This window comes from Pyxicephalus adspersus, chromosome 12, assembly GCF_032062135.1.
Source record: "Pyxicephalus adspersus chromosome 12, UCB_Pads_2.0, whole genome shotgun sequence".
Taxonomy (NCBI): domain Eukaryota; kingdom Metazoa; phylum Chordata; class Amphibia; order Anura; family Pyxicephalidae; genus Pyxicephalus; species Pyxicephalus adspersus.
In genome coordinates, this window is record NC_092869.1 from 527,632 (window position 1) to 540,261 (window position 12,630).

Below are 12,630 nucleotides of genomic sequence, written 5' to 3' on the forward strand. Positions count from 1 at the left end.
GGGGGGGGCATTGTGGGGCTGAGACAAAGGAGGAGCGCAGGGGCTCCAGGATGGAGGTAACAGCTTGGCCAGGGGAGGAAGGGGCCACAGGGGCAGATATGGGGGGAGGGATACATGGGGGGAGAGGGGGGTATTAGGGGAAGGCAGGGATGGGGTATCAGGGGGGGGCTTGGTAACAGGTAATAGAAATGAAGGTGCTATAATTAGGGGTACACATAGGGGGAGGGGATCACTTACCTGGGGTTGGTGCTGTTCCAGTGCACGGCATGCCGGACCCCACAAACCCTCCTCAGCTGCTCCAACCCAGCAACCAGCCACAGAAACCTCAGCAGCCCCTCAGCCTTCATCATGTCTGACTGCACCCTGCACCCTCCCCAGGCAAAGGTATCCAGGCCCCGCCCACAGGGGGGCAGCTCCAGCCAATCAGCTCCCAGCACACAGCAAACTCTGCCAAACTAAGTCTGCTGTAACCCTTTCCTGTCCGAGGAGTCACCACACAATGCCACCCAATCAGCCGATATCCCATCAGATTCCATCATTATTAAATATAGGATTTATATAGCGCCAACATATGACGCAGCCATGTACAATAAATAGGGGAATATCGCCACGTCTAGCCAATCAGAATATTGATCGGACGCAGCGAGCGGATTCCATCAATACCAGAAAAATCCATGAATTTAATAATAGGATTTATATAGCACCAACATATTCCGTAGCGATGTACAATAAATAGGGGAATATCGGTGGCGACTTTGCGTCATTTTCTTTCACTTTCACTCGTAATATTTTGCAGGGTCGTTGCACCTCCTGGGCTTCCTATTGGTGGGTTCTCAGCTCCACCCACTGCGCTCATTATTGTCAGCTAAGTAACATCCAATAATCTTCCAGCGTGCCGGCCGTCTCCGGCAGGTAGAGGCCGTTTAGGCGCCGGCGGCCGTTCCTGAGGGTCAGCCTGGATGAAAAGAGCTGTGAGAATGATTGGCAGCCATGCAGAAGGGGCGGGGCTTAGACCCCAGACACAGAAAGGGTTAATAAGAGGGGGAGTCACATGCTGAGGAAATAAAAAAAGCGGAGAGACATGCAGAACCAGGGGCCACAGGAACTACAGGGGCCACACCACAGCTAGGAAAGTCGAGGAATGTCACCACCACACCAGTCACAGGGGGGCGCTACACACCGGGGACATCTCTGTACATTACCTGACTGAGCCTCGGGACCGGGTCTGGTGGGAGAGGCTTGGATGGAGGGTCTGGCCGGTCGGAGCTCTCAGAGTCAGACTGAGCAGGAGAAGCAGAAAAGAGAGGCAGAGAAATGGAAAGAGTAGGATAGTGGGGGTGGGGGGTATGAAGAAGGTGAAGGAGAGGAGTATAGAGATGATGGGGTAGGTGGGTGAGAAGAGAAGATGGTGATTGGTTAGTGTTGGGTTAATTCAGAGGTCACATACAGTACATGGACAGATAGATAGCAGGGGGCGGGACTTATATTGGCACAGTAACCTATAACAACCAATCAGGGATCATATATTTGAATTCTTTTGTCACCGCTCCTCTAGTTCAGCCAATAGGTTTTCTCATCTGTATATTTTCTCTTCTCAGGCTCCGCCTCTAGGAGGGTCTGCACAGAATAGTTTGGCTTTATTTGAGGTGAGGGGAAATCTGTGACCCCGGGTACACAAATCTCCTCCCCTATGCACACCATACGGCTGACGCTGGCAGTGCCCGTGTTTAGGATGAACATTGCCGGATTGGCTGGCACAGTTGGCAGAAGCTCCTCCCACCTACAGAACATTGGCTCTGATTCTGCATTTGGGGGCGGGTATCGCCTGCTGAGCAGGCCTCCAGCCAATGATTGACAGCTCTGTGCTCGGACAGACGGTACGTTAGGCGAGTCACATTTGCCGATTGGTTTTGCTCACCTGGTTGCTGGCGGACATCACCTGCAGCTCGGTGCTCTGAGTCCAGTGTGGGGGAGGGGGGCGCTGTGGGCGGAGCTGGCTGCTGGTTTGCGTCACTCTGTAATGAGAGGAGGCGGAGCAATTACACATCAATCAGATTGCATTATGGGTAATACAAGATCCAGCTGTCATATGCTATTGGTGGCTCCTCTAGGGCGGGGCCGCCAGGAACCAATGATTTACCGGTATTGGCATTTGCTGCTGTTGCTGAAGACGCCGGAGATTCTCCTCTGCAGAGAGCTGCGCTTCACATAGCAGAGGATGACCAGGACGACGGCGATGAGGAGGAGGAGGACAATGATGATGGTGGTGGAGACAGAGCTGCGCCCTGTAGGAAAAATCCAGAATACATTAGATGGCACGAAGCCATAGAACGGGGTCATGTGACACAAATACTGCATACTGACCGCGCTCCAGGGCCATCGGACCGCTATCGACGCTGCCCCCATCTCCAGACCGGCCACAGTCCGGGGGAGCCCAACCGGGCTCACAGTGACAGTTGTTATTGCTGTTGCACACCTGCAGGTGGCGAGAGAGACAGATGGTGAGATCACCATACAGACATGGGGCGGCTTCAGGTCACATGATTCCAACATAGAATAGAGCCCCTCCCCCTCCTCACCCCGTGTCCGTTGCATTGGTTCTTGCAGGTCAGCGCTTTCACTACCGCGACATCCTGACACCGCTGGTTGACACAGACCTGTAAATAGACAATGGGGGTCATTCTCCAGGCACAGGAGTCATGTGATCACAGATGGTTGCCCCCTATGGGTGGTAACCCTAATGCTGATATACCATCGTATCCACTTACCTTGCCAAAGCCGCACACCGTCCCCGTCCTCACCAGCACGGGATCCCAGATGTCATTGCCCAGGTTAAAGTTTGTGCCGCGGCAGGAGACCTCCGACCCATTCACGGTAACCTTCACAATAACAGACTTGGCTCCCGAGCCCACAAGGGGCTGATCCTTCCCTCCCTGACACTGGATGGTGCCACAAAGGGAGTCCCTGCAATAGAAAGTTAGGTGAGGTTGCTCAGGGGCGGTCCAAGTTCTGTAATAGGCGGAGCTTGGGGGATGAGTCATCCTGAGGCCTTCTATTATCATTCCAGTGATGGGATCCCCTACCATAGTCCTGGGTGGTTCTCTATATTGGGGTGTCCCCACCCTTTATATATTCTCTGTGATATAGCAGCGGGGACCCCATTATAATAGGGAGGTGAGCAGAGCTGGGAACTCTGCAGAGATCTGACCACAGGGGTCCCGGTAGGATATAGGAGGCTGTCACTATGGATAGGGGGATGGAATACATTTACTGGCCTGTAGGGGGCTCCCTAACATGTGCCCCCATGTGTGTACCTACCTTGGTGAGCAGGGCTCGTAAGTGCCATCAGGTCTCCGCCCACAGCTGCCGAATCGATCCCCCCTCATGTTTACCTTGGTGAAGCAAGCCTCCAGGGCCACAGAGGAACCTGCAAAGGTAAGGGGTTAGTTGGCTGGTGTGACCCCCCATTGTGGCAAGTTATTGTACCCCGATTATTGACCTCCCTCCTGCCCATAATCAAACACCCCAGCCCTGAGGAGATTGTTGCCCCTCCCACTTGGGGGCCCCCTTATCACCTGGGCCCCACACGCTCTGACATTGGTCTTGCAGAGTGCGGCACTCCCCCTCATAGCAGTGCGCCTGTCCTCTGGCACACAGCTCGCCATCTTGCAGGTAGGTGTTGGCGGGGCAGTGGGGTGATACCCCATTGCAGTACTCTGGTAGGTCACAGTCCCCCAGCGGCTCCCGACACGGAGTACCCGGCGGCTTTATCTGGGGAGAGAAGAGAAGAATCTTCTGTATTCAGGATGGGGGGGGGATAAGATGGCCGAGGACCCCCCAACACTGAGCCCTAGTCACTTACCTTACACTCCTCGCAACACAGCCCGTCCGAGGCGCACTCAGCTCCCGCCACCAACTGGCAGGTGGAGGCATTGCAGCAAGGGTCCGTGCATTCCTGTATGGGGGGGCAGGAAGAGGTGGATTAATGGCAGCACCCAAATCACGATAGACATGGATACAATGTATAAACACATTCCAGGTGTTGCCACCCCCTCATTACAATACGAGACATGTGATTCGGGAAGGATTCCTTAAGGTAAAGGCGGTAGGCTCTCACCTGTGTCAGGCCGCAGTCGCATTGCTCGCCCTTTTCCACCACCAGATTCCCGCACTGCGCCGAACCAAACACACTGGAGGGGCCAGGGACATTGAACAGGCACTTTCCTCCTCCTCGCCTGAAGAGGGCGTCCAACTCCAACCGACTGCAGTTACTGAACTCCAAGCCGGGCATGTACCTGCCATACAGAAACCCCATGGTGTTACCATGTCACATGACCCCTGGGAGGGGCTTTATTATGGGTCACCACTTACCCTGCCCTGGTACCCTGCTCCATGATCCAGTACTTCCCCGTACTGGGCTGCCCGCACTTGCCATCCGCTGTATTGTGGTTCAGACCCAGATTGTGGCCCAGTTCGTGTGCCACGGTGGAGGCCACACCCAGAATACTGACCGAGTGATCCTGTGCGGGGAGAGAGAGGCCAATAAATGCACAATATGCGTTTATCTATAACCAACATATACCGCAGCGGTGTACATTACCCAGTCAGGAGATCATGTGACACACTTCATCCAAATCACACAGAAACACAGCAGAAAAAAAAGATATTTTTTCACTTTTTTATACCTTGTTTTTTCTCAGCAATGCTGCTCTCCTGCAGTCCTTTTACAACCACTTCCTGTCTGCCTGCAATGTAGTTATGGGTGACAGGGCACAGGAGTGCAGTGATCTGTGATGGACACAAGGTGGTGCTGCAGGACAAACTATACACTAGGGTGTAGTGATCTAGAATAACCACTAGTTGGTGTTGCAGGACAAAAAACGTTACACACGGGTGTAGTGATGAGGGATGACCACTAGGTGATGCAGTAGCCAAAGCTTTACACAAGGACGCAGTGATCTGTGATGGCCACTAGATGGTGCTGCAGCCCAAGCTTTAAACATGGATGCAGTTATCTGTGATGGCCACTAGGTGGTGATGCAGCACAAGCTATACACAAGCCCCATTCTAATCAGCCATAGCTGAGCCCCCATTGGTCAGAAGTGGTGGGATGCCACCCCAGTTAATTTATAGGGGATATAAATAGGGCCCCTTTTACTGTGTCAAGGGAAATATTTTGACTTTTTAAAATTAGTGCCTGTCCAGGAGTTTCCTGGAAAAGATTCACTGATCTGACTGCAGCAAACCCGGAGACCTGGCTGCTGTGAGCTGCACTCTGCACCCATGGAGAAGGCGGGTGAGGGGATTCCCAGGATATAGAACTAAGAGCTAAGAAAGTGACTGCAATATAGTGACACCCCCCCCAATACCAATCTCCCACAGATTCTGGAGATCTCCCCATGCCACAGATTCACTCACGTGAGGAGCTGAGCGTTGTCATGGTGGATTCGGGGGAGAAGTTTCCTCTCTCTCCAGGACAGGAAGTTGTTCAGGGTCTCTCCAGGGTCCGGACTGACGGCTATCTGATTCTCCTGGTTCCAGACTTCCACCCCCACCAGGATCACCCTGATATTCACCGAGCGGTAAAACTGGAAGAAGCCACAATTTTGGGGTCACATACAAGGAGGACACAAATCTACCCCGAAGCCCAATAGGTCCTGGTGGGGACTCACCGCGTCCATCCTATTGGTAATTTCCAGCATTCTGGTGTGAAGGGCGTTCAGATCCCTGCCATACAACTCGTACTGCAAACAGGAAAGAGATTGGTCAGCACAGGAGGACGCCATCATGTGACACAACCCATGACCACACCCACCTCGCTATGGTCGGCGACCATCACCAGCTCCACGTATTTCATCTCTCTGACTGCTCCCCTCTGTGCCTGGAGGAAGAAGAAATGGGGTAAGCAGGCCGTCCAATCATGTTCAGGGTCCTTGGGTTACACTGCTTCTGATTGGCTGCGTACATAATGGCTCTTTCTGATTGGTTATTAGTAACTCATTCCCTTTATGATGGAACAACCTTCACCTCTCAATGTGTAATAACCACGGTAATATCCGAAATGGATCCCCAGCTCCGCCCACAAGTCTCCGCACTCACCTGATCTGAGGGACCCTTGGCCAGGTGCGGCAGTGCCCCTTCCTTCTCATTAGGTTGGGGGTCTCCCATACTCAGCAGTCTCCTCCCCGTCTTGTAACGGGTTGATGCACCGGAGGTGGCGTCCTGCGTCTCACATGTGACATTTCGATGATCACTGATTGGTCGAAGTATGTGCTTAAAGGAGGGATCCCCCGGGACTGGCTCCACGCTGTACTGCTGTTCCGGGGTCAATATCACCACTCCCCTGTAAGAGGAGTACAAGAAAGGGGGCGTCACATCATCATCTGTGGCCCCATACGCTGGCGGTATGGATGGGTCGGTGACCCCATAGATTTACCTGAGTCCAGTGCAGAGACTGAGGCTGCTCCAGGGGCTGCCGCGTCCTTCCAGCCTTCCCTGATAATAACAACTCACCTGCAATTGGAGGAAATCACATGACATTATAGGAGAGTCACATGACTCCCAACAAGCTCCTCCCATGAGCCAAGATATGGCAACCGGGGGGGAAAAGTCATAAAACTGCTATGGCCGGAAAAACAGAAACCCCGGCAGGCTGATCGGAGACCACTAAAGTAACACTCCGCCTTACCCGCTGTGGGCGTTTCTCTGTCACTCGGGTCCCGTCTGGGAGGTAAAAGAATAACGTGTGAAAGTCGGGCGTCAGGTGTCTGGAAAATAAAGGGAGAAGTTTTAAACTATTCTAACTTTATTCATAAAGCAGACGATAACATGGGAGCCCGACAACCCCTCCCGTCCTATACACTGCAGCATGGAGGGGCAATTAGGACGCTATGATGGATTTGGGGTCACATGACACCAGACAATGCCCCCCTGTCCTTGGCACCTATAAATCACCTGGACTCGGTGACAGTGTAGGGAGGTCTGAGCAGTCACATGACTTTGTAAATATAGGACGGGGCAATAGGGGGAGAGGCAGCTCGGGGGTTACAGGCAGGGGTGGCCCCAGGATTGGGTTTCCCTCCAGGGACAGAACTGGCCATGGGATTGGGGGCAGGGATACCCATTAGGCTGAAGCTGGTGTAAGCTTACAGATATACAATCCATCACACACGGGGGTATTCTCCAACCATAAATGCCCCCTGCAATCAGCCCTAATTACACCCGGGTAGCTGTGGCCGGAGCTCCCCTCTGAGGTGACATAGTGCTAATCTGTAATACCCCCACACTGGGGTCCTGGGGCAATAAGGGGCCAGGTTTGATCAGCTTCCAGGAGCTCCGATGTGATGAGAGTAGTGTGTGGGGTTCCTGGGGTCTGGGGGTGTCCCCGGGGGTGTCCCCGGGGTCCCCGGGGGTCTCCATACATCAATTCCCATTCCCTGAATTCCTCGCCCGCCCTCCCCTCCCCCCCTCATATCTCCTCAAAGGGCGAGAGGAAATTCTCTCAACTTCTGTAAATAAAACATTTCTGTTCCTCTGACTCCCCTCATTGTGTGCGGAAACCTCCCATCCTGTTCTGCCCCTCCGACCGGCCAACTCAGCACCTCCGATAGTCATCACTCACACCTCCCACCCCCAGGGGGGGCAAATGGTGCCAACCGTGCCAATGCCCAACGCCTGCCAACCCCGAGCTAAGACTGGAGGAATGTGAGATGTAGTCACTGCGACTATATGTGCCCCTCCCCCTTCATCTATTCTACCCCAGTGCCCCCCCCTTCATCTATTCTACCCCAGTGCCCCTCCCCCTTCAGTTCATCTATTCTACCCCAGTGCCCCTCCCCGTTCATCTATTCTACCCCAGTGCCCCTCCCTGTTCATCTATTCTACCCCAGTGCCCCTCCCCGTTCATCTATTCTACCCCAGGGCCCCTCCCTGTTCATCGATTCTACCCCAGTGCCCTTTCTGTAACCCTATTCCACCCCAGTGCCCTTATTGTCCCTCTATTCTACCCCAACCCCCCTCTGTACCACTAATTTACCCCAATTCCTCTTTTGTCCCTTTATTGTACCCTGATCCCCCCTCTCTATTGTACCCCAATCCCTCCCCCCATCCCTCCATTGTACCCCCGCCCCCCTATATCTGAGATATAATCAGAAACAATCGGAGTGCCCATAGCAGTCAGTGGGGGGAATCCCGGGCATTCTATGACATCACAGAGCGGGGGAGGGGGTGACCGGGGCTGTTTGTGTCGGGGTATCTATGGCTGTTGCTGGGTTGTTGTGAAATCGGAACTCTGAAATCTGGAAATGATTCCCAGAAGATGAATCCGGCGGAGCTGCCAAGAATCTGGAACGCGGACCAATCACACAGCCCGATTCAAGGGGTCACCCCCCCCTTACACCCCCAAATCTTCACCTCCCCGAAACCCAACCTAGGAAGAGGACCTGTCACTAATGGACAGTCAGGGAATCCCACACCTGGAGGGCCCGGGGTAATTGTATAGTACGGAGGGGCAGATACTGGGTGACAGGTGCCCCTTATACCCCAAACACCTACCGGTTCTGCTGAAGGTCCAGGTGGATCCGAGTCCCATTAATGTCCAAAGACACCTGCAGGTGGGGGGGGGGGTCCTAGGAGAGAGAGAAGAGGGGTCAGACACTGCTCAGGCAATACTCTACCCATAATGCCCCCGCAGCCCCCCTCATACCTATCTATAAAATGATGATCAGATAAATCTGGAGGATCTGATTGGTGATCTTTCCATCCAATCAGAATCCTTATAATGAATTCTCAGTTTATTGGGCTCCCAGTGGAATATCAGTGCCATTGGCTCCTCGCTGCTCTCAGGACCCGGGGGGGGGGGGGGGGGGGGGGGGGGGGGGCAGTTATTGAGTAAAAAGGATTCATAAGTGGAAACATACGGACCCCCCCCCCCCCACCTTGTATTCTACCCCCCCTCCCCCTCCGGACGCTGCAACAGGATCTCCAATCAGAGAGAACTTTTCACACCCTGCTGATTGGAAAAAGGGGAATCCTGACATAGCTGGAGCGCAGTACACACCCCACCACAATATCCCCCCCCCCCTTTCTTACATTCATGGGCCCTGGGGACCCCGGGTGGCCCCGGAAGTAATGAGAAAACTTGCTAAAAGTCCGACACATCAGGCAGGGAAGATTAGAGCAATGAGCGACGGTTGCACTCTGCGGGGTTCTCCTTTACAAATGAATGGCGCAGGGCAGGGGTGGGGGGGGGGCAGAGTGCTCATTAAACACCAGGAATTAGGAAGTGAGGGGTGGTGCGCCCCTCCCCCCTGCGCTCATTGTTCCAGGGGATGGAGGAAGGAACCCTCCCTGGTGGGGTCAGGAAATGTCTCACTCCTTCCAGGGACAGCCGAGGCGCTGATCTCATCAGGAAGGGGTTAACCTGCACACCTGTAACCCTGGCCCCGCCCCCTGCCGCCAATCACAGGGACACGCCCAGGGACAGGTGACCGGGACCTCGCCTCTTACAGGGGCCCTCCGCCTCGACTCTCCTCTTACAGGGGCCCTCCGCCTAGACTCTCCTCCTAAAGGGGCCCTCCGACTAGACTCTCCTCCTAAAGGGGCCCTCCGACTAGACTCTCCTCCTAAAGGAGCCCTCCGACTAGACTCTCCTCCTAAAGGAGCCCTCCGACTAGACTCTCCTCCTAAAGGAGCCCTCCACCTAGATTCTCCCATTAAAGAGGCCCTCCACCTCGATTCTCCTCCTAAAGGGGCCCTCCACCTGGATTCTCCTCCTAAAGGGGCCCTCTGCCTTGACTCTCCTCCTAAAGGGGCCCTCCGCCTGGCCTCTCCCAAAAAACGGGCCCTCGGCCTAGACTCTCCCAATAAAGACGCCCTCCACCTAGACTTCCCTCTTAAAGGGGCCTTCTGCCTAGTCTCTCCTCCTAAAAGGGAAACCCCGCCTAGACTCTCCTCTTAAAGGGACCCTCCATCTAGACTCTATGCGCGTAAGGGGACACTCCCCTCTCTTTTAGGAACCCTCCTCCTAGACTGACTTCAATTAAAGGAGTATATCCTCTTAAAGGGGCATGGCTCCCAAAACTCCCTCTGCTGCCTTAAAGAAGCACCCCCCTCCACTTTCTTCTGTGGCTGTATACAATGTCCCCAGCACTGATGGATGTTGGGAGTTGGACTCCTGGCTGGGTAGAATTGGGGGGAAATGGGGGGTAGGTTACTTACCCCAAGCACCTCCTGTGGGGTGAGTCTCCGCCCATCGTTACTCCTCAGCTGGGGAAACACCTCCCAATAAGGCGTCTGATTGGAGAGCGCAGAACCTGCAGGAAAACACGAGCCAATCAGATTGATAGATTGCAGACAGATGGATGTTCTCCCTGTGTCATGTGACTGCAGGATAGTGAGCTCTGATTGGTCCCCTGGAGATTATTCCGGGGTTGGGGAGTCTCTGGAACGTTCCATGGATGGGTCCCGGGGTGACTTTACATTCCTCAATGTGAAGAGAATGAGGAGGGGCCCCCCGCCACATCTGGAGGATTCTGAGGGCCCCACCCCGGTCCAGCTGTGAAGTCATTTCTTCTTCTATGAACCGGGAAATGTCCGGCAATTCTGCCAAAATTCCAGGACAACCAATGACATGGCAGGGATAAAGGGCGACTCCGACCTACAGGAACCTCTTATCACAGACTCCGTGTCACTGCCCCGCCCACTTATACACCATCCTGATGGCATGGCATCCAACTCAGTGCCCGGCCATGCCAACCCCTCCCCCCCCATCCTGCACCACTGACTGTACGACCACAGGACCAATACCCAGAGGAGGTCTGAGCTCCGCCCACCTGCCCCACAACAGCCAATCAATGCATAAAGCATGCAGACAGGGGAGGTGCAGCTCCAGTACCACCTGACCCTGGGGTGATCACAGCGCAGGCAATATGATGGGCCCCTAACAGGTATCACCTCACTTCCTGTGACAACATTTTACCAGACAGGAAGTGTGGAAACTCTCACCGGGGTCACCAAAGATGAAGGAGTGCTAGCAAATAGCAAAGAGTGACAGGGAAGGCGGAGACTAAGGCAGCCAATCACATGTCTGGAGAATGGAAGGTGACAGCTGACTGGTGAAAGAGAAGGGGGCAACACGGCCAAGCGGGAAAGAGAAGGGGGCAACACGGCCAACCGGGAGAGAGAAGGGGGCAACACCGCCAACCAGGGAGAGAGAAGGGGGCAACACTGCCAATTGAGGCGATGAGGAGGCATGCGGTGTGCACCTGTCAACCCAATACTGTCACCCCTCACCTTGTCACCTCAGCATGTCACCCCTCACCATGTCACCCCCCCACCCTGTCACCCCTCAACATGTCACCCCTCACCCTGTCACCCCCAGCATGTCACCCCTCACCTTGTCACCCCAGCATGTCACCCCTCACCTTGTCACCCCACCCTGTCACCCCTCACCCTGTCACCCCCAGCATGTCACCCCAGCATGTCACCCCCAGCATGTCACCCCTCACCCTGTCACCCCTCCCCATGTTCCCAGCTCCCTGACTGACCTGTGTGGGGGCTCCTCAGTGTGGCGCTCAGGGTCAGGAGGAAGCACACGGTGCCGGTGATTTGTCGCCCCATCTTCCCCGCACTCTGCACCACCGACACCGGCACTCAGTCCGCCTGACTGCGGGGGAGGAGCCACGCGTCTGATTGACTGCCCCCAGGGAGGAGCCAGGTGACTGACTGACACCAAGAGGAGGAGCTACAATGCAAAGTGCTATTAGTGGGAGGAGCCACAAAGCTAAATGATGCTGGAGGGGGAGGAGCAATGCACAGCGGGGCTTGACTGACAGCACAGAGGAGGAGCCAATGTGTTTACTCGCTGCCCTGGAGAGTCATATCTCTGACTGACAGCTTGTAGGAGGGGCTAATACGGTTGATTGACAGCACAGAGGAGGACTTGAACATCGAAGTTTACTATTGCTGACTGCAGAAGAGAGCTGGACTGGGATGGGCGGGGTTACATGCCTCAGATTTACTAGAGGAGCAGAGGCAGGGATAGGGGTGGGGCCATTTACGAAGTGGGCGTGTCTACACATCGCTGAGTGGCAGGCGCGGTGGGCGGGAAAGCAGACATTACCTCAGAGTGACTGACTGGAGTTCGGGGCGGTGGAGGAGTCCGGGGAATATTTAGGGGTTCCCAGTCACAATATGGGGGTGGTGGGGATCTCTCCGTACCTATTTGGGGCCTATAAAGCAGGGGGTGTATTGGGACCCTGGTTGGGGCCCCTGTTTTAGGTATGTATTGGGCCCTTAGTTCCTGTGTTGTTCTCCTTGAGTTAGAGATGTGTATTAGGGCCCCTGAGGTCTTTTATTGGGGTCCCTAGTTACTTTATTGGGACCCCAGTTGGGGGGGGGTGTATTAGGGGCCCTAAGATCGAGTGTTTGCATCAGGGTTCCTGAGTGTAGGGGAGTTGTATTGGGGCCCTTAGTTCCTGTAACGGGTCCCTGATAGCAACCACTGGAATGTGACCCTTATTGGTGGTTCCCACATTCCATTCCTGATATCCTCCCTTCCCATTGGTGAGCCTGGCTGTCATATTAGTCCTCCCCTCCCATTGGTGGCCTGGCTGTCATATTAGTCCTCCC

At 54.6% G+C, this 12,630-nt stretch overlaps 2 protein-coding genes across 3 annotated transcripts in view; both read right to left on the reverse strand.

Annotated features, from left to right (window-relative positions):
- EFNA4 (ephrin A4) overlaps window positions 1-386 on the reverse strand; it is a 9,257-nt gene extending 8,871 nt beyond the window's left edge. For both annotated transcript variants that reach the window (XM_072428322.1, XM_072428321.1), the window contains exon 1: window positions 238-386. In XM_072428322.1, the coding sequence (XP_072284423.1) occupies window positions 238-350 (113 nt within the window). In that variant the 5' untranslated portion in view covers window positions 351-386. The remainder of the gene's footprint in view (window positions 1-237) is intronic.
- A 520-nt stretch (window positions 387-906) lies between these two features.
- ADAM15 (ADAM metallopeptidase domain 15) lies at window positions 907-11,698 on the reverse strand (the record flags this gene model as incomplete). Its single annotated transcript, XM_072428782.1, is given in 22 exon segments — window positions 907-955; window positions 1,203-1,280; window positions 1,919-2,015; window positions 2,141-2,285; window positions 2,365-2,476; window positions 2,580-2,657; window positions 2,769-2,964; window positions 3,319-3,427; window positions 3,576-3,771; window positions 3,863-3,955; window positions 4,118-4,295; window positions 4,372-4,520; window positions 5,255-5,261; window positions 5,356-5,588; window positions 5,673-5,744; window positions 5,816-5,881; window positions 6,100-6,343; window positions 6,437-6,513; window positions 6,689-6,767; window positions 8,554-8,627; window positions 10,219-10,313; window positions 11,547-11,698. Coding segments are annotated over 22 exon segments (2,500 nt in total), but the record flags the coding sequence as incomplete, so codon positions are not given.
- Window positions 11,699-12,630: the final 932 nt, after the last annotated feature.